This window comes from Drosophila simulans, chromosome X (genome assembly GCF_016746395.2).
Source record: "Drosophila simulans strain w501 chromosome X, Prin_Dsim_3.1, whole genome shotgun sequence".
In the NCBI taxonomy this organism is placed as follows: domain Eukaryota; kingdom Metazoa; phylum Arthropoda; class Insecta; order Diptera; family Drosophilidae; genus Drosophila; species Drosophila simulans.
The window spans coordinates 7,385,055-7,407,275 of record NC_052525.2 but is presented as its reverse complement, the minus strand read 5'-3'; the positions used below and the strand labels follow the sequence as shown (position 1 = coordinate 7,407,275).

Sequence of the window (22,221 nt, the reverse complement as noted above, 5' to 3'; positions counted from 1 at the left end):
TTATACGAAACGAAACGAATGAATTTGTATGGGCCATAGTGCCATATGGCCGCAAGCAGCAATTCTATTTGTGTTTTTATTTCTATTTTACGCTAGTTTAGTTTCAATTGCGTCCAATTAAACATGCGGCCATCGCCCAACCGCCGCTCAAATCCGCCATTTCCGATTGCCTGGTAACATCCAACATCAAATTTTACATCCCAATCCCAATCGCCACCGGTTTTCCGCTTTTCCCCCTCACTTTCTCCACCACCCCCGGCACATTGCCATTTCCATCCAGTGAAATCCTGAGCTGTGAATCCTCTGCGTGTTGCACGCGTTTTGTGTTTTTCGGAAATTGAAATTGCATATTTAAACAGGCCATTCCCACTGTGTCCATCGCACTAACTGTAAGTGTATGTGTGTTTGTGTTTAGCGAGTGTGTGGGTGTGTGGGTGTGTGCATAGATGTGTGCGTGTCGTCATTGTGGCAGCAAACGGAAATAAAGTGTGTTTTTGTTGCTATCCCATTTCTAAGCACTTGACTGCGTTACGCATTCGCTTCTATAATTATTATTGTCCTGCTGCCCAAGGACATTCCAATTGGAATTACACTTGTAGAGGAGCATTTAAATTATATTTGGAAAATGTAGAATAATAAATTAACTCAAATATTTTGTTGCTTAAAATATTTCGAATGAGGTTTCAATTCGAATACCATAATAATTAGATCCATAGTTTGGTTAAACCTACGTCAATAATATCGAAGTACCTTTTGAAATACTCTGAGGAAATTCTCGAGATTTATCAGTGACCAGGATGTTTGACCCATGAGCAGGCGGCCAGCGGTGGCTCAGCTCCAATTTGATATCTGATGATGATTTAAAATTCCATTTATATCTCGGGTTCCGGATATTGGTGTGACTGACGACTGAAGAGATTACCCATCCGAAACAAATCAACAACAAGCGGTAATTTTGGTTTTCATATAATACTTTCGCTTTTCATTTATTAGTTTTGCATTCTTCAATTTCGTTTTCTCGGGAAACAATACCTTATTCGTTCACTGCTGCTAACCCGTTCTATGCTTAGTAATTCTTGCATTTATAGTTACATATATATAGAATTTGTATAATTTATATATATATATATATAGTTTCTGCTCCTTTCAATTTTCTTGTTTTTCATATGGCAACACAATAGTAACTTACAGTCGTAGCAAAGTGTTACCGAGTTGAGGAATTCGGAATTCGTTTCGATCCCCATAGCTTTTATACAAATAGTTAATGCTCTACACATAATCGGGGGGCCATTTAGTATGTTCCTTAGTTAGTTGGTTGGTTGTTGGCCCAAAGAAATAATTGCACAAAGTGTCGCTCGACAGCTGCGAATGTGGGAATTGAACGGATCTGATATATATATGTGTGTATATATATATGTTTAGGTATACTATATATTCGTGTATATTATACAAACTCAGTTGGTGCTAATTGCTAAATGCTATTCAGTAACTTAGGTTCTACATTAGCCATAATACTTGTCTTTACAGCACTTTACAACACTGTTCGTCTTCCAAAAAAAAATGTTTACTTTATTTAAATATATATATATATATAGATCGTTTCTGGTTTACTCATTAATTCGAATTTGATTTTCTTGGGCTTTTGTTAGCAACACGGCTAGTTAATCAATTAATTAGTTAATTCTAATGCTTGCCTTCTAGAGCTAAATTACGTAATGTAGCCCATTCAGTTTAGCTAGTTGTATACTCCATGACTGGTGACTAGATTTATAGATATATAGATGGCCGCTAACTGAGGATGGGATGTCCTGCCGGATCATAAATTTCGAAGCCAAGTATATAGACGCTTATAGATGTTTGGTTGTTTGTGTGAGTACCTAAGAGTGTGGGAGTTATACATAGCCATCCTATATAGCGTACCGATTTTTGTTCAACTTCCTGGCTGCATTGCTTAGTAGTTCGTATTGGTTTTATTTTAGTTACTGCACTTTCTGGATCGTACATACATATATAGTGGTGTATATATAAACAGGGGTGTCACAGAAATCGCAGCAGGATTTGTACATTTTTTAAAACGGTTTCGAAAGCATCAAATTCATTTATTTGGAAAGAAAGAAATGTCTTGAAATTTTCAATCCTGAGCGATTTCTGTAGATCCTCTGGTAGAGTGGTGTATATATGTGTGTATATATATGAATTTATATAGATACCTTTATTTTTGTGTATATTTATATGAATATTTACTTTTTGTTAATTTCTGTTGCCATTTGTTTATATTTCGTCTCCAACTCTTCATTAATCTTTCGTTTCTTTTTTGTTTGTTAGTTATTGTCCACCCATCCAGTTTACGGAAATTCTCTTATTTCACTTTGTTGTCGCATTTTTTTTTGTTGCTCTTAACATTGTTTATTTTTTTTGCTAAATTGTTTTTGGTATCGGCATATAACAAAGGAGGCGAATCGCAAATGATTATGAATTTATATGTATACATATATAGGATGCATTGAATCGGAAATATTTAAATGAGCCCAGATTAAATCTAAGCTTTTAAATCGACCAGATTTTCTGTTCGACAAGAACATCTATTGAAAAATAGGTGATTGAAAAGCAAGAGTCCTTGTTTATTAAATTAACACACACATCAATTTACAAAATTTAAGCCTTGCATAAAAAAACGATGATATAGACTCGTGCTTTTTGCGCTTTGCATAAATACATATAGATTGAAGACAAAAACCGAATTGTATTAAATTTCATTGAATTAAGTTCTCATACTCCGCCACAAGAATATGCAATAACATTTTTACGCAAATTTTCAGCTACTATTTGCTATTTTTCGCTAGTGTCTGTGTGCCAGCTTTTTGTTTATTAAATTTAGCATTTGCGTTTGGCATGGCATTTACTCTATTGTTATTCGCGCTCTATAAGCATTCCTTTTCCGTGTTATTTATTTTTTTCCTGCCTTTGTTACCTAAATTTGTCCTGTTGTCGTATTATTAATAATAATGAAATAAATAATACAATTTGCTGTGTTGCTGCTGCTGTAGGAATATTGCAATTGCAAGCCAAACGAATCCTGAGTTCGTGTTGTAAACATGAATATAAAAATTGAATGCGACATAAAAAATGCAAAATGCTTCGTTGCCAGCCTCAGTTGTTGATGTTTTTGTAACCAGTTGTTGTCATTATAGTTGTAATTGCTGTAACATTATTTACCACACATAATAATAATAATAGCAATAATAATAATTGCTTTTCGCGGCACTCGCTGCCCAGTTGTCAACGTATCAAAAGTCCCGTGTCGGGTGACCATCGATTCGCCCTATAGTACATATCCTTGTACATCGAGGGGCACGCATATTGATTCTGTTAATATTGAAGAAATGCAGGTAAAGATATTTAGATATATACATTTATTAATGTCAGATCTATGTAGTTATTGTTACAGTGGTAAACACACGGTTGCAGGACTCAAAACTAAAAAATTGTTCGCTCGGCATTTGCTCAATTTCAAATCGTTACAATGTTTAACACTTTACGCATGTGTCCACAAAATCGCCCCCCTTTGCATTAAAATTAAATTAACAGAATTAATGCTATGAAAAAGTAATCAGCGATAAAAGTTGCGCCCACACGAACCACCTCCCCCCCCTCATTGGGGCATTAAAAATAAATGAACAAAAAATGTGTAAATACTATAATGATGTGACCACAAATAAAAAGCGTGTCCACTTTGGCAACCGTGTGGCTAATGGGTTAATTAAAGCGATGCCACTCACCTTGTTTCGCTTAAAATCTATGTTCGTTCTTACGGTTCTATGGTGTAAACTTTGCACTGGTCGCGCATTATTACCTAGTGGAGCTTTGGGTGTACTCTCGGAGCCTTGCATCAGTCGTCGGAGTTGGTACAACTGGAATATATGTATATAGCATGTTATCAATACTCGATAATTGCTTAATATTTGGCCTTTAAATGGTTCGCCTAGCTGAATAAATTAGCCACTAATTGCTGCCAAATTGAGTGGTAAATTCGCTGTGCAATGTGTCAAGTGTTCAATTGATATGACTGGCATATTGCCGATCAAATATGTAACATTGTAATGTTTTTATAAATTTATTATGCAGAGCATTACTTGTAAAAAGGCATGCAGAGAAATTATTCTTTTGGTTATCTTTTCTTGTTTTACCCACAAGTATCGGCGTAGTTCCGAAAAGGCCTGTGAAAATCACAATTGTCATTCGCTGACTTGTTTACATTCCACTTAATGCATTTTGGGCTTTTTGCCTGTCCTATTTTATTGTTTACTCATTTACTTTGAGTATTTTTTCTGCCAACACTTTTGACCCCAGCGGCATGGCCATTACACATGTTTCATATGCATTTATGCAAATTGATTAAACTAACCAAATATTGTTTTTTAATTATGCACAGAGCGGAATATTGACCGCATTCCCACCGCGATCTGACCAATGCCCAAATTGATGAGCAATTTTATAATTGCATTTATGCGATTTCATTGTACTTCCAATCAGCGACCAGTAAAAAAGGAGTGAGTACTACAGTACGCAAAAAAAAAAAAAAAAATAAAAAGATAAAAACAACAAAAAATAGGGAAAACCGAATGGAATCGAATCGAACATAAATAAACCAGCAAGTACAAGCCGCTCTAATTGCAATTGAAAAACACACGAAATGCATTTAATTATTTGCGGTCCGCAAATGGAGGGACCACAAACTCACCTCCTGTTTGGTGATATAGATGGGCTTATTAACTATGATCCAGACGGTGCTCTCCCAGCAGCCCGGATGCGTCGTGGAGCCCTCGTAGGTGATGTAGTGATCCGTGTTCGGCAGCAGCGACCTCACGGATATGTGTCGGATGGGCGTGGAGAATCCTGCAAGTGGGAAGGTGGCACAACAAGTTAGAGGGCTAAGTTCAAGGTGGGCGGACCCGGCTATTTATGCGCATATCGCACAAAAAAAAAATATAGTATGAAAACACGTCTGCCGAGCGTCTAATGAATTATTCAGGCCAGTTCTTAGTTCCCACTTTTCGCAGTTCGCTGTTGGCAGTTCCCCGTTCCCAGTGGCCAACCTGACCACTTCAACGTCAGCGCTCGGCTTTATTCATACAAATCATTTTGCCAGCCGGAAATGAAGCAACTCGCGGCTTGCAGTCCAAGTCAAATGAAATCCGCGGAAGGGGAGGGTTTTTTCTGCGCCCCACCGAGTGGGAGTTCCACTTTTGGGCAGAGTTTTTGCATCGCGGGTGTAGTTTTTCTTTCTGCGGTGATACTCTGACATCAATCAGCTGATTGAAAGGTGTATCTCACGGATACTTCTGCAGGAGTATGTATGTTGTTCAGATAAATATTATATAAATTGCGTCTATCTAAAGTATTTTCTAAGCAAGTAATCATTACCTTATGGTATGAAAATAGTTATACAATATTTTCGGAAGAGTATCTGCATTTTAAGTACTTTAAACTTTACATAGCCGCCTTATCCTGCAGTTATTACGGTTGTTCTTGCTTTTGTTGGCGAGTGGCCTGGCATATTTCTTGGTTCCCGGCTTCTTTCGGTCGGTTTCGCCCGGGCATTTTACAAATTAAGGCTGGGGCTGGGCCACCATAAAGTTGTACGACCTGTAAAAAGGCTATTAAACTGGCCAAGAAAATGCCAACGAGACGTGCAATGGGTTTTTCCGAAGGGGGAGGGGGGAATTATTAAGTGTCGGTTTAGTGTAATTCGAGGTTTCATTTTCGTCACTTTGTGCCGGCCAGTCTCAATTTGGCACGCCCCATCTCAGCCCCCTCTGACCCTTCGATTTTTTTTATGGTTCGCCTGGACATAATTATGGCCCACCGACGTAATGTTGTTGTTGCTGCTGCCGCTGCAATGACATCATAAAAGCGGGCAGCCAAACAGCCAAAGAAAAGGCAACTTGCAACGGTATTAACATTGCAACATTTCCGGTAGCATTTTGCGTAGACGGAAATGAAGGTGGTCGGTCAGCGGTTTGGGGATTGGCGATTTTCGTTGCTGCCACCAGCGGGCTGGAAATTCGCACTCACCTCTATACAACACCTTGTTGAAGGTGCTCGTGATGATCCGCAGCTCCGGATTGGGCGTCTCGCCAATTTGCACCATCAACGAGAGTCCAACGATTCCCTGCGACTTGTGCTGCGCCTCGGACATGTTGTGGTACAGCTCCTTGTTGAACCCATAGATTTGGATCTACAACAATTGATAACAAATGAATGGAAATTATGTAAATATTGATTTTTTCAACATGTTAATATGTCCTTGCAGATCTAACCTCGCCTGGAAAGCTGTAGCCCTGGATGAAGTGCTCGGATCCGCGGACATTCTCCGTGCCGTAATGTATGTAGATCTCCTCGAACTGGTAGCGGTAGGCCAACGGTCCACCGGATATGTTCACGTGCTGCTTGGTGTCCTTGTCCACGCGGAAGACCAGCGACTGGCCCGTGTTGTGCAGAGTGCCGGAAACCTGCAATGCAAATGGGATATCCAGGACATCCGGGTCAAGTTAAGGGTCTCGCAAGGGGGAAGGGGGGGTTACACCTCATGACCTCGTGGCCTCTACGCACCTTGTGCTTGTCAATATGCAGGGGCCGCAAATATGGATCGAAGAGCAACTTGTCGGGCACCACGTCGATGGGCGATTGGCGGCGTCCTTTGTTGCACATATTCCACTGCGGATTGATGAGGCCCCAGAAGCTTGGTCCTGCCAGAAAAAAAGGATGGAAACGGATGAGTCGACGCCACTCAAACGGATACACAGCCCAAAAGTGAGACAAACAGTTGTAAATGGGATTTATGGCTTTAATACTATAAATGGAAGAATTTAAGTTAACAGGGGTAGCATACTACTGTAGTATATATAAGTTAAGGTAATTCTCGGGGCGCCTCCTTATATTTTAGTTATCAGATATAATCATACCCCATAATCAGAGGGGTTAAAAAGTGTATTCCACCGTAGGAACATGGCTATATACATCGGTTATTGGCCTTCGTTTCTGTTCCTGTTCCTCTGCCATATATAGTGTTCTGTCAATCGAGCAAATGGAAAACGTGTCTTCGCCTCTTCGCCCAATGCAAACAGAAACAGAAACAGAAACTGCAGCAGCAACATCGATGACAATTTCAAATGCCAAATGAAATTTCATAAGCTCCCCAACTGGCCCCATCTGACCCCCTTTTAAATGGCAATTAAATGCACCGATGGGGGTCAGTGGCACCCTCACATGTTTCGGTTTGAGTTTGGGTTTTTGGTCGCTTTCCAACTCCGATGTGACGGGCTGAAAACTGTCGAAAGTTTTCAAAACAATGCTTCACCAAATAAGTGTGTGTGTGTGTCTGTGTGTATATTGGCTATCTGAGTGGGGCGTGTGTGGTCAAAGGGGCGGTGCTGTGGTCCCTGGTAAAAAAAAAGGAGGGACAAGTGGTATTAGGTCTGTGTGCCTTATGCAAAACTTAATATTTTTCTCTCCATGTGAATACTGACTATATGTGACTATAAATTTTAGAACAAATATTAGAGACACTTAACAAATTGTAGTTGTAAGACTTCAAACTATAGATGCATATAGATAATAATCAATTGATTTTCTAGCCGGATTGAACACATTTATTGAATATTTAATTATCCGAAATTGTTCAGCTTTATTGATGAATCCCAAAATGTTTTTCAGGATTTTTGGGATGCGAATCCCGTTTTCTACACTTCGGTATCGATGGCTAACTGTTGGGTGTGAGCTGTGTGGTTGTTTTCCATTGTATTTGTGTGGGTGCATTGATGACACGCGGCGGCAATAAATGCCAAAGTTTAAAAACTGCTCCGTGGTGATGCAGCTGACCCGCCCATTGTGTTCTGACCCACTCCGCCCACCACCGCCCCCTTGCCACCCGGCAATTGTCGCTTTTGTGGCGGCTGTTCATTTTGTGTTTTGCATTCATTTGTTGCTATTGCTTCTGTTGCAGTTGCATGTTGCTTGTTTCCCCTTCTTCCTTTTTTTTTCGTTTCTCTTTTTTGTTGCTAAAAATGGGTTGAAGGGGAAAATGCAGACAGTGACAAGCAACAATTACAAGAGCAACAACATCCCACACCCACATTGTTTGTTTGTCTGTGTGCTCTGTCTGCGTTTTTGTTGCCAAACCATTTGAAATGTAATTAAATCAGCCGCAGCATCCGACTGGGGGTGCAAAAGTTTTACCAATTTATTCATATGAAGATTCAAACATTCGGCCATTCACAAAAGTAATTGATTAAAGGGCGGCAAAAAGGTGGGGCTTTGTTGGTGTTAAGTCAAGGGTAAATAGTTGCTTTCATATATGTTAAATTAGTCCAACGCTTCACAGCTTAAAATAAGTTTTGCAGCACTTACCGGATATGCCATCGTATGTCCACCACTCTTCCCAACTAGACAGGACCTCTGAAAGTAAGAGAGAGCAAAAATACCAATCAAATCGAGAGGCTTAAAGCTGAAAGGTAAGCACCAAGGTGCCAAGGAGCTTAAAGTCTAGACAAGTTGAAAATGCCGGTCGAATTCGACTCCAAGGAGCAGTCAGCCCGGCTCAGCTCATCCCGGGATACCGAATCCCAGATCCCCGAATCCCTTTGCATATGCAGTATTGCAGGCGTGCAGAAGTGCTGGATCTTGGGATGCGGAATACCCACCGCCCGCTGGCAGCAAAATCTCGGTTTTTCAATGCGCATAATTCGCTGCCAATGTAAACAGCGCATGAAATCAACTAATGTAAGACTTCCTCGATTTCGCCCCCCGTTATTTCACCCGCAGACTGAAAGTCACCGGCGAAGTCAGACAAAACAAACAAGCGGCTGCTTCTTTCTGGGGGGTAAACGATGACTTTAGTTGCCAGCCATCGAGACGCCATCGGATCTCGTAGTGGTAGTGGTCGTGGTCGTCGTCCTGCTCCTGGTCTTCTGCTTATCCTGCGTGTCGCATGAGTCAACGTCCAACTGGGCCACACACAAAAAAGCAGCCGGGATGCCAGGATACTGGGATGCTGGGATGCTGGTTTACTGGATTCGGGGTTAAGGGATGAGCATGACAACAGCGATGTCGCCAGGCAGTCTGGCGCCAATAAAGTTTACACTCAGTTGCCACATTTCGTTTATGGGCAAGTTCTGCTTCCGCTTTATCAAGCGACAGACAATTTTCGCTATTTTCTATTTTTTTTTTCTCATTTTTAGCCAAGACCCCCTCCCAAAGCAGACCCACTGCCCCCCACCCTTCCCCCCTTGAGCAGTTTGAGCGTATTCAAAATTTATGCTATATGCGTCGTAACGGAGCTTTTTGGCAGGGGGATTTTGCACAAGGGGGAAGGGTTGGCGAGGGGAGGGGAGGGGTTTGGGCGGCAATAAAGCCCAAAGAAATTGCTGCAAGCCAAAGCGGAAGTTCAAAAGGGAGTCGCTGGAACTGGAACCGTTGCCCGCTTCCTGTTCGCTGCCATCAGTGCGAATACCCTGGGGCCATCAGTGGAGCTACTCCGACTTTGGGGCGAAGGAAGTGCACTTATCGTGACTTCCCAGGTTCATCATAATTTTACCTCAATTGGTCTGTCCCATTAAGACTGTCGTTTATATTGATATAATTTAATAGTGCATTTAATGAGCAGTCTTAAGATCTAACATTTGCAAGAGAGTATAGCTTTCTTGAGTTAGTGATAATCAGTTATTATTATATTTAAAATTTTTAAAAGTAAATTAAATTTAAGGTTTGTTCCTTGAATGATGGACAGCACAAATATGCTAATAAAAGTGAGAAGCAGTCAGTTTTTTGTTGACCCCAATAATGGTAAGTGCTCCACAACTACGATAGTGTATCCCCAATTTGCCAGTTGATCCTTGGGCATCTCGTGCCTTTGTCTCTGTTTGCTTCTGCTGAATTCCTTTTCGGGTCCGTCGTCGTGTTGCTTTTCTTGGCATAACAATGAACGTCCGTTTTTTGTGAGCCGCGACTCGGCGACGTCACTTCATTTTGTTCATTTGTTTGTTTGTTTGTTTGTCGCTTGCCGGCGATTCTTTTTTGCCTCTTATTTGCCCGGTTGTTATTGTCTGCTTAGCGCTGTAAAGTATGCTATTGAATTGGCCCCAAAAAATGGCGAGCGATAAATGCTAGCAAATAGCATTGAGGAGAGCCCGGTGCAATTTGCAGACCAAAGGCTCTTCGATTCAGTTCCAGGACTTCACCTCCTGCGATTCGTCAACCAAATCATCTCCCCTCAAACACAATTCAGTCATTTGGTAAATTCGTTTTTATGCTGCAACAGCAACTTAATTTATTGCTTTAACAGTTTTATTTCATAGCACCCGAAAATTCGTATACACGGCAAAAATTTGCATGCCATTTAGCACTGATTTTTATTTTGAAGCGAATTAGAATTTTTGTAAACATAAGAAAAGAAAAGTTCTGATTCAAAAGCTGCTAATAAAAGTGAAACATTCGAGGTTTCAGTAAATAGCTTGATTTCTTTTTTTTTATATGGTCTAAGTGTGTTGGATTTTCTTGGGTTATTGAGGCGGGAGGGTGCCAAAGACAGCCAGTCTGTCGCCACAATTGTGTGTGTATTTGCGAGTGTGTGCGCTTTGGCCAATGGTTTATGGGTTCCTGTTGTTGGCCATTCAAATGGAATCTGGCTTTCGGGTTATTGTCTCAATCGACCCCCCAAACCCTCCACCATATATATGTAGATGTACCTCCATCTCTATCTGCCTATATTTATAACTATCTATTTGGCCTCACTGGCATTCGGAGCATTAGGCCTTTGTGCCAGTTCCAGCTGCTTTAATTCGTATCTGAGGCTGTTTATCAATTCCAGCGGCCAGAAGTCGAAACACGTATATATGTTTATGGCCATAGTTGGGCGTATAAATAGTTCATGGGATTGCCGATTAGATGTCTGGCCCGGGCTAAATTCAATGTGTACAATTGGGTTTGGATGACAGTTTTATTTAATGAGTCCTTGGCAGTTCACTTACTCAATTTATCCTGGTTTATATGTACCAATTATTTAAAATATATTTAAGCAGAGCTGGAACACTAGCAGCCTGTTATCATTGCTAAACTTTTGTGCCTGTCAATAAATCTTCTGTTGTCTAAGAAGTCCATAAAAATGTCTGCAACTATCATGAATATTTAAGCATAATTTCCCCTTCATTCTTCCTTTCAAACTGCATGTTATTTGTCATTTCCGTGTGCTTGAACCCTATCCACATTTTATTACTTTATCAGAGAATGGACTTATTAATTGCCGTGTTTTGCTTTTCCCCACACGGAGGAGCGTGAGTCACTTGCTTATCAATAACAAGCGCGTTTAGATGACTAAATTAACTGCGATTTCCATTTGGCTTGTTTATTTGTTTGTTGTAATCAGCAGTATACGATATGGGCGTCAAATCGGAATCAAAATCAGAATCCGAATCGGAATCAAGTGGGCGAAATGAAAAGGGTCGGGTCGTGTGCCTGGGCCATTTAGCCATTGTTATTTGTTTGCTTGCTTGTGTTTGGCGTGTGCGTGAAAATGGCGTAAAGATGGAATGTTTGGCTATCAAAAAGCAGGAAAATGTCCTCGACTTTCCTCGCAGTTCCCGTTGCGGTCTTCAATATAGTCACGCAAGAGCATATCGTGCGTGGGTGCCATCAAAAGAGGTCCAAACACGCCCCACGTCCACATTTCAATGTCTAAATGAATTAGACAAGCCAAACAAAGGCTGCTCAAGGCAAACGATCGCGGGGGGATAGCCATAGCCATAGCCCTTTTATGTGTAAATTATGGGTTCAATATAATATTGACAGTGAATCAATAAAGGAAATGTCCTTAAAATTAATAGGCGACATTTTGATATTGAATTACTCGCTGTGTCATCGCTTTTAATTAAAATTTCTAGACAAGGGCGCGGAATGCGCACAAACTTACACACCAATGTATACACATATACCTATATATATATGGTATGTGTGTGTGTGTGTGCATTTATCCCGGCATGTCCTGGCAGAATTTATTGCTTCCTGTTAAGCGGGCAGAGAAGCGCTGATTAGTATCTGAAGCGCTGCTTCAGTTTATCAAACTGTCGCCTTGGCAGCCCCCTCAAAAGATTGACGACCACAACTCCATAACCCCCGAACATTTTTCCCACCCCTCACCCCCCTGGCTCCCTTTCCCAAAGTCGTTGGGCGAGTTAATTTACTCGCAAACATTCGATCAGATTTCCTCGTCTCTTGTTTTGTGCATTTTTCGCTTAAATATTTAATTTGTTTCCCGCACTCGAGCTGAAAGCTCACACTGAATTTCGATGGAAAGCGCATTAATACTGATTAGCTGCATAATTCATTTTGCGAAACGGGGAAAAATAGTTCAACTACAGGTAGCGGAGAGCAGACGGCAGCTTTAAATATATTATTAACTGAGTTGAGCGAATGCTAAACTACCATACATTTTGAATGTTTTTGAAAATGTTCTCCAAATGGTTGAACTATTCTCTTCACATGCTCATCACTCTCAATGGGTTAAATGCATATTGAATAGTTTTTGAACACTTAATGATGTACCGAACTAAATTTATGTTAAACACAAAATTTTCCCCCGTGAATTCGACTAAATAATTACGCATTATTTAGGGGAGTTTGAAAACTTGATGTTAAACTCCCTGGACTGCCATTGAATCCACAATTTACATCTAATCGCTTAGCAAATTAACCAGCAATAGGGACAGAAACAATTTCCACGCCATTACATGATTTTTCTAAATAGTTGGCAAAAGTTTTTCCATTCCCTCACCCCAGAAAGAAACATTGTACGAATTCCCCACTTCATTTCTCCTTCTTTTTGTTTTTTTGCTTTTTATTCGAATTTTCATTTTGTGTTCTTGCAGTGAAATACTTTTGTTGGTTCTTGGCGCCAAAAATAAAATTCCCATTTCATCTTCTGGGGTAAATTAAAAAATGGGTCAGGAAAAACCAAAAAAAAAAAGGAGGCGAGGAGGAAAAATCGAGGGGAATGCTGATGAACAAAGTGGAGGGAAATAAACGTTCAACTCACGCGATGAGTTAACAGCAAAAGTTGATGTTTGTGCTGTTTGATTTGTTATTTTTTCGCATGCTGTGCAAATGCGTTTAAATGCTCCCGAAAACGTTGATTGAAAAGCAATTTCATCCGGATAAGGATCAGCTTCGAAAAAAGTCATTAAATAAAGTATAACCGCAATGGGAGCCGCCCTAAAAAATGTTTACGAATCTTTAATGTTTTTTTAAAGCGACACATTACTTGGAAAGATATTATTTATAGTTGTATTGTGTGTACGTCTCTCACGGAAATTGTAGCGTAATACAGTTTATTAAATCCAAATGTTTTTTCCCGAGTGCATGGAGGTAATTGCTAACAAAGTAAGCCAAAGCTCATGTTCAGAAAGGATCGGGGACGGAGTCACAGGGCGAGCAAATACAACGCTTGAAAACCATAATTTGGCTAAAAACCGTCTAGACATTTGCCGCTTGCAACTAACCAACTATCTTAATTTGTTGGTGCCAACAAACTTTTACCTACCAACTACTAACTGCACCACCGACTTGCCCATTTTTCCCCCAAAAAGAAAAACCACCTGGCAGAAGTGGCTGAAAGAAAGCGACGAAGAAGGCTCAAGAGGAAGTTGTGGCCGCTGCTGCTTGGCATATACAATTTCGATAATAAGCAACAGTACATTTTCCTGTGCACCATGGAAAAGTGGGTGGTGCTGGAACCGGAGCTGGAGCTGGAGGTCAAAGGTGAGCGGTCACAGCCAACAGGGGGAGATGCAGACACACACGTGTGCAGTTTTCGGTGGCTAATGCGAGTCACGTCAACGCTGCATGCGAAATCGTTTTTTGAAAACTTTTTCCAGCTTGGCAACTTCAACTACGGATATCTGCGCTGTCTCAATTAGTGGCATTGGCCCTAAAAAAGGGAAAAGTACTTCACATCTCTTCATTTAGTTGCGAGCAAAATGGTAGCACACCCCAAACAGTTTTTGACCAAAATTAAGGCATGAAGTGGATAGTTAGTACATTAGTTATATGAGTTATATTAACAGCTTTAAAGTAGTCAGCCCTTTGCCAATATATTTCTTAATCTAAGAATCTCTATTTCCTTGAACGCTGCTGTGTTTCGAAGCACTTGCAGCAGATTGGGGCAGCCACTTAAAATGGATCGGTGGTCAAACGAGGCGTATTGCCCTCCGGCTGACATATGTATTGGCGTCTATAATACGACAGACAAAAGCACAATCAGCTAAGCACTTCTTGGAAGAGCGGAAAAGTGGGATGGAAGGCTGATGGAGTACAAAAAAATACGAAAAAAGGCAGGAAAATCGCTGCCTCTTGGCTGGCCATGTCAAAGTGATTTTTCACCTCAAGGGCAAATTTAACACAATAATTTGCACAATTTGTCAAAACAACCCTCCGGCTAAATGGTATCATAAACCACACACAAGCACACACGCACATACAATATATACACACACTATTGAGTCCTGTGAGTGCGACGGTGTGTGTGTGTGTGAGTGAGTTGATTGTCCTGCATGCATTTTTGCCATATAGTTCGCTTCTGTTACGCCCCACAAAATGTTTTCCGTTTTTCCTTTTCCCGCTTTTCTCGCTTTTCCTGGGCTTCCCGGCTTTATTTTTTATGGCCTGCCTTCCATGGAAAGGCCTTTCGATTATTATCAGGGTGTTTTGACCACATTCATATGATTAGTCGGCTTTTAGATTTAAACTGACCTGATTTGGTAAAAGCATTTTTTTGGCTGTATCATCGCTTCGAAGTTGAAAAAAATGGATTTAATTTAAAGTGCACTTTACTCTAAGAGACTCCTCTTCATATTAGTCAATTTGAGTAATTTTTAGCTTAGTAAATGCGATATTTTAAGATCCAAGCTTGTTTCATTTTTAATGTACCGCTAAAAATTAAATATTTTTCTTAATGATTTTAGTTCGAGTAAACTAGTTTTTTTTGTTTGTCATAATTTGCCATCAATATATAAATAATTTACTAGAGAAGCTTACTTTCTTGTATTAAAGCCAATATTTTCACACTGCAAAGAGTATTTGGGGTTCGTTTTTTTGTTGTGAATACAGTTTAATATTTTCATATTTATGACTGGCAATGTTTTGTCGCCAATGCCCCGCTTTTCACACCCCTTTTCATTCGCTTCACTCGTTTTTCAGTTTTGCACTTTGCAGTTTATGCAATTTCAGTTGCTGCCACTGTTGTTGTTCCTCTTCTTGTTGTTGTCTGACCGCACTGCTGCTACTGTTGTTGTTGTTTGGGTTTCGCTTATTTTTATTTGCACTTGTTTATGCTGCAATTTTTATAACAAACGCCAGAGTGTCCTGTCCTGTTCCCCGACCACCTGACAACCAACCTCGTAGCCCAATTCGAAAAAAAAAAAACAAAAAATAAAAGAATTAAGACCCCTGTTCCAAAAACCGATCTGTCTGCGGTTTTTATTACTAATGCGCTGTTCAATGTGTAAAAACATTATGAATATAAAATTTAAATATAAATATATATTGTACCCATCAACTGCAAAAGGCTGCAGTGCAAAACGACAAAATAAATTCGTAGGCCACTGCAGAAAATGTGTGCAAAATGCATGGAATTAAGCCAGCTTGATGAACTCGGTCTGTAGTCGGTTTTATTATTTAAGGCGGCTTTTATTTTTTTGGCATTTCAATTGGAAATGGTTCAAAATGTGCAAAATTATTTAAAGTTGTTGAGATATTTGAGTTAATCTATTAGTCCCTTTTTTTCATAAACTGAAACACTTTGTGCAAGAGTTAAGCTTTAAACGATCTGCGGAAAACAAGCCACAGCTGAGTAAAAAGCAAGTGAGAGCTTTAGATCAGGACTAAAGGAAACTCCCTTTTGTTCTGAGCTTAAGGCTTAGCTAATTGAGTGTTAATTTGTTTTCCCATTGCAACATGTGAGTGCCGCGGAACGGTCTCGACCGAAACTGTATTCAGCACATTTTTGTGTAAATATATTTATGCTTTCGCCGTTTTTTGTGTGCGCAACGAAATGCATTAACCCAGCTGAAGTTGTCCGAGAACATCCTGCCACACACGTCCTTATGTCGTTGTGTCTGAACGCCCCTTTGTCCATTTGTCCAGACCTTGGCAGTGTTTTTGCCGCCTGCCCTTTGTGGCAGGACTTTCGTCCTTTCACTGCTACTGCCACTGCCCCATGCGCCACTCTCTGTTTGTGGCAAGTGTCGGTGCGTTTCTGTTCGTCTAGGAGTAAGTGTATCTGTATCTGTAAATGTATCTGCATCTGTGACTGCAGCTGTATCTGTGTGCGGCACTGCCAAAATCCTTTTAAACTTGCCTCGCAAAACATTTTACATTCGATGACGTTTCCATTGCAAGATGCAACGTCAACAATAAACCAGAAGCTGGCAAAATCAAATTTGTTGGTCAACAGAAAAGAAATCGAGGCAGTGAGTTAAGGAGTGAGTGCAGTGGTCTTCTTTGCCCTGAATCTGGGATCCTGGATCCTGGACACTGAGTCCTGAGTCCTTTTGTTGGGCATATTTCACTTACCGGAACTGCAAAGCAGAACGATTGCTGAGCAAGCGATAAATCCTGCCGTGGAGCAGCAGAATGATGTGTGGTGTCCTGGCGACGGCATTTCTATGTGACTGTATCTGTTTGTGGCTGGACTTTAGATTGCACTAGCTGGAACTGGAACTGGACTATTGCTCCTGGGAGTTCTGGGGGGTTTAGTTTTTGTGTGCCCCTCTTAAGCTTTCGGCTGGTGGGTTGGATTGCGCACGAGTCTGCAGTTAGATCTGACACTTGAGTCTTGTTTCGGTCAGTTTCGGGCTCGCTTTCATCTTAATTTCCATCTTCATCGCTCCTGAATAGCCCGCCCACCGCCGCCCGCCGCCTTTTGCATATATGCAAATTTTAATTTCCGTTACTTTCTCCGATATGCACACAACTTGCTGGCTTCATTTCCGTCTTCTGTTTTCTCGTTTTGCAATTTTTTTGCCCGGCTCTTTTCACACTGCACACTCGAAAAAAATTGTTATCGCTTTTCTTCTGCCTTGCCGATTGAATGGTAGAAGCGTGCGTTTTTTTGGTTTCTGAAATTTTCAATTTTCGCGCTTTTTCGAAACAACTGCAATCGAAGGGCCGACAGGACGCGTCCGTCTGTCTCTGAATGCGAATTGAAACTGAACGGCGCTGTCAGTGGCATCAGCGCCAAAGGATATGCAACGGGCTTCTCGGCAGTCGCGCAGCAGCAACAGCAGCAGCAACAGCAGCAACGGCAGCACACTACCAACGGCAGCAACGCCGAAAGGATGTTCGTGGCAGGACGAAAATGAACGAGCGGAGACGAGCGGCAACGATTGCCTGCTTCACGAAGAGCTGCCATTTGAAATACTGGGACTGAAATTCAACATAATCTTATAAAAAACGTTGGGAAATTGCGAAAAACGAGAACAATCCAAGAAGAAAATGGGAATGCATTTGCTTTCTAAAGATATTATATTTTTAATCTAATTGATTTGTCGTTTGGTTTTAGCTTAATTATATATTATCAATAGTAATAATAATTTTATATTTAAAATATATTTTTGGCTTATAGAACTAATCTTACACTCATTGCTAATTACACTTTTATTATTCTCAATTGAGAATCTTAAATATTTTTAAGTTTAATGTTCCCTCATGAACAGCATTTGTTCCCACTAGGGCCAAAACTCTTATACGGCAAACCCAAACTCTTCTAAAATGCGAGCCCTTCGGCCGCCTTCGTGGCAGGACACGAGGTCCTTCCGTCGCTGCCGACGCCTGCGCGACTTTGGGGCGACGAATCCCGCGGATCCGGCGAATTACAACGCTTGCCAGCCACGTGCAAGTCTCATCATTGTTGTTGTTATTGTTATTGCTGTTATGCGATTGTCCTGGGTTATGGTTTCGTCCTTTTTTTCCTCTTTCCCCCCCTTTGGCAGTCCTTGCTGCTGGCAATCAGCGAAACGTTACGTGCGTTGCCTGCTTTTTGTGTGTTTGTCCTGTTCCACAGGACGGGTTTCTTATCAGTGGCAAGGAGAAAGGAGATGAGGCCGGCAGCGAGGAGCAAGGAGCCTCCGACGACGAGGAGTCCTCGGATTTCGTCGGGAGCCGTGGCTGGGTTCTGGTTTCTGCTTGGCAGCCGGCGTTGATATAAATTCTTATTGGCGCATTACAAATTGCCGTCTTGCCTGGAGATGTGTGCTTGTGTGGGAAGGTCCTTGCACATAATGTAATCGCCTTACATAACACAAGGCATAAACAGTTTTTCTTACTTGATTCGCGACAGACAACGGATTTGGTCCTTTGTTTTGCGGTAATTAGATTTCCACCTCATTTGCATACAAATGAAAACGAATCCATGAATGGCGAATCAGTCTTTCAACAAGCACGCATAAATTAGCTGAATAAAATATATGAACACAAATATATATATATACATATATATTTAATGAGGCCTTTGTGGTATTAAATGCGTCGCGATAACATATTAATGCCGCTAAGCCAGGCCTTACACAGTTTTCATTTTACCCGTAATGTTAACATTTTCCATTCGCCACGCACTCGCATCGGCTTCAAGTTTTCATCGTCTAATCCATAAAATCGCTTTCGCCACTAATTCAATTCAAATGTTTCGCTGCATTATTAAAAGCATTTCAATCACAGTCAGTCAGCAATCGGCGGCTGTGTGAAAGTCGGAAAATCGGGAAATCGGCAGGCAGCTGCCGACGGTCTTAACCCCACAAATCACCAACCACTCTCCCCACTCTTCCCACACCTCTCACCAACGCACTGGAAGCCAATCACTTGACATTGCAATTGAATGCGAGGGCAGCCCAACAAAAGCAAAGCCACCAACTTCCAATAACAATGCGAAAAACAACATTATTGCCCGACCCGATAAATCGACTAACCAGAGACTTGTTTAAATATTCACATGGTTATAAAATAAAATTATTTTTAATAAATTAGTATTATAAATGAACTATTTTTATTCGTCAAAGAAGTTGCCTTAACTATTCGAGTGACGAAAAGGTTCACAATTCATTCGTCCTTTTGCAACTTTTTTAAATGTTCAAATAAATTAATTACAAATATACGATTTTTAGACTGACTTGCAACTAGGCGATTGAGAATATTTTGGAGAGAAATCATTGTATATCCGATGTTAATGCTCATGTAATTGGCAGGCATTCGGAATTGATTAAGGCCAGCTACGAAAAGTATGCAGCGCACTTTGCTGCTCGCACTCACACATAGACGCTGACAGCTACACGCACACAAGGACATGAACACACACACATTCGCATTCGCATTCACACTTGCACTTGCACATTGCAATTGCAGGCAATGCAATTGAATTCGTGGCAGTTTTAATGTAATTAGTTTTTACACCTTGCCAAACCGAATGAGAGACAGACACTGCGAATTGAATGTGTGGACGGAGGATGAGCGGTAGCTGGTGCTAAGGGTTCACGGGGGGAGGGGGCATTTGGGTGGTAAAGTGGGTGGTGGAGTGGGTGTTTGGCGCAGACACTGCGCATTTTCTAATTAAAAACGCCAACGGCAATTGCCATTGGCCTGCGATCCACCGGCAGCATCGCAATTGCCATGGCATTTCCGTGTCTCTGGGCCTTCCACCCACCCACCTCACCACCCATTTTCCACCTCATTTTCCATCGCCCCCGACGACAGGAAACGGCGGCTAATTGGCAACAAGACAAATCGCTGTGGCAATTTGCTGAGAATTATGCGACAAGATCAATTTGGCCGTCGAATTGGATGCGAATCCAAGTGCGAGTGCGGCAGGTTCAAGGTCTGCAATTGTTGTAAATTTCCATCGAGCCAGGAAGAAAACTGAACCAAAAAAATGGTAAGAAGTGCCCTGGTCGGGAAAAAAGTCATAAAACTTTTACGGCATTTTCGGTTCACGCCTTTGGCGAGTGGGGTGTGATTTGAAATTAATATAACTAAAAGGTTTTACGGCGCCGCATTCTATCGCTCTATCATGGGTTTCCCATTTTCCTGTCTCTCTATTTCTTATTTTTGTTTTTCTTTTTTTTTTATTGATTTTCACTCAGCGCTGCTTGGTTATTTCCCCGATATATATAGTATAGTTTTTCTTTTCGCGGAAAACCTGCTCTTTTCCGTTTCCCCGCCCTTCTCGCGTTCCGGTCCGTCGGAGTATCCGTTCCATTCCGTTCCGTTTCATTGCCGGCGGTGCGTTTAGTTGGTTATTCCTTTGACGCTGACGCTTCAAGCGGAAGTACAGATACGCTGGTATGGGTATTGCCACACAAAAACACACACCCTTTCTGACGGACAAAGCCTGCCTTGACCACTAATTAAATTGGCGCTTCAACTCCAGGCGCTGGCTATTCATTTTGGTTGATTGACCCTAAGGGATTCAAATGGCATACTAGTAACACTACTACCTAGCATTCCAAACAGAGATTTACAGAAAATTCGCTAAAAGCATAATTATAGATGCATTAAATATCCAATTCATGATTTAGACGGGTAGTAGGTTGATTACAAATAACTTTAACAGAAACGTCTTTAAATAATCCTTGTGAAATGCTACTGTCAACCCTTAAAAGTCTACCGCAAAACACATGGGTTAAGAAGCGATGTTCTTTCAACTAGCATATCATTCATATTTTATACCAATCTTTAAAATTGTAATTTATTTATTTATTTGTGCATTCTTCCGCGAACATAAAATTTTTTCCATAGAAGAAAACTTAATCGAGACTGAACTTTTGCGCTATCAAGTTCCCCAGGTACTTGGAGGGTCCTGCCCACCTGCTGTTTCCTTTTAATTCGGTTTAGAGAAATATTTCCGTTTTAGTTTAAAGCGCCATATCCGTGTTCCTTTTTCCCCAAGTGCAACACAATCCGGTCCCTTGTGCTTGTGTATGGCCTTCAGGTGTAAACATTATCTGCATTTTCACGCTCCAAACAGAAATTTATTGCCGATGCTGGGATGCTCGGAAGAGCGGTGGAAAATTTGTACTAAAGGAAAATGGGTTGGAAAACCAGCCACATCCTATCTTTGCGGTCTGGGCAATCGAAGAGCAACTTTATCGCTGCAATTCCGTCTCATCTTCCAGCACTTGACTGTTGCTCTGCGTGAGTGTGTGTGCATTACGCTAAATTACATTTTGAATATTGAATTGACGGTGCAGCTAACCTGACCCTACCTGTCAACCATCCCCCATGTACCAGCCCCTTCTGCCCCATCTTTCTAGAAAATCGAATTCGTTTGTTGCATTCCTTCAATTGAATTTTTGCGGTTATCCGTCGTCGCCGTTTTCCCGACTTTCTAGGTGTCGACTTTTCCCTTTCACATCTTTTGGTTCTCCTTGGGTGTCTTCTTTATCTAATTTGACGGTGACGCAAACAAATTCGCTGCACAACCTGGCAATTTTCCGAGTTGGTCGAGGTTTCCACGGCATCGCTTTCATTTGCCATTTCTCTATACGACAGCGATCGAATTTTGGTTGCAACTTCGCACCAATAATGTATGAGTCGATTAGTTGACAAGGTCATTTATCTACAGGCAAAAAGAATTTCTGATTCCAATTATGATCGCATGGTGCCGAAATTTGCCACAAAAATTATTATTATAAGATTTTTCGATCAGTTGGTTTTCAGTTGATATCTGATACTGATTATGATCGACTGGTACCAAAATCCAAAACTCTTAAATATTTGCAACAACTGTATTTTTTCCCAAAAAAGTCGGGTCAATTTTTTGCATTTCATTACTATTGGATAGGAAATTTTGCGACGAATTCAGCGAGGCATGCCATTCTTTAATTGGACCTTAACTTCATTTGTTATAGCAAAAATAGTGAATATTTTTTTTTCAAAAAAGTCGGGTCAATTTTTTTGCATTTTTTGTAAGGGGTACCATCATCAAAATTTTCAAAAAAGGGCAAAAATCTAACATTTCCATCTTTCATTACTATTGGATAGGAAATTTTGCGACGAATTCAGCGAGGTATGCCATTCTATAATTGGACCTTAACTTTATTTGTTATAGCAAAAATAGTGAATATTTTTTCCCAAAAAAGTCGGGTCAATTTTTTGCATTTTTTGTAAGGGGTACCATCATCAAAA

General features: G+C 40.9%; 1 protein-coding gene across 1 annotated transcript; it reads right to left on the bottom strand.

Moving 5' to 3' along the window:
• Positions 1–953: 953 nt before the first annotated feature.
• On the bottom strand, positions 954–17,315 carry LOC6725391 (carbonic anhydrase-related protein 10). The gene is made up of 8 exons (XM_016173583.3): positions 16,621–17,315; positions 8,410–8,457; positions 6,613–6,749; positions 6,321–6,512; positions 6,076–6,238; positions 4,742–4,896; positions 3,780–3,911; positions 954–3,366 (listed from the first exon to the last, which is right to left on the bottom strand). Exons 1-8 carry the CDS (start codon positions 16,706–16,708, stop codon positions 3,280–3,282), a joined length of 1,002 nt encoding a protein of 333 aa, XP_016038441.1. The 5' UTR covers positions 16,709–17,315; the 3' UTR covers positions 954–3,279.
• Between the last annotated feature and the right edge of the window lie 4,906 nt (positions 17,316–22,221).

Excerpts from the sequence above, each read along its gene's own strand:
- LOC6725391 (XM_016173583.3), bottom strand. The coding sequence starts at position 16,708 with ATGCCGTCGCCAGGACACCACACATCATTCTGCTGCTCCACGGCAGGA. Across the intron at positions 6,239-6,320 it reads GCTACAGCTTTCCAGGCGAG|ATCCAAATCTATGGGTTCAA; the intron begins GTTAGATCTGCA and ends CAATTGTTGTAG. Across the intron at positions 4,897-6,075 it reads CAACAAGGTGTTGTATAGAG|GATTCTCCACGCCCATCCGA; the intron begins GTGAGTGCGAAT and ends TCCCACTTGCAG.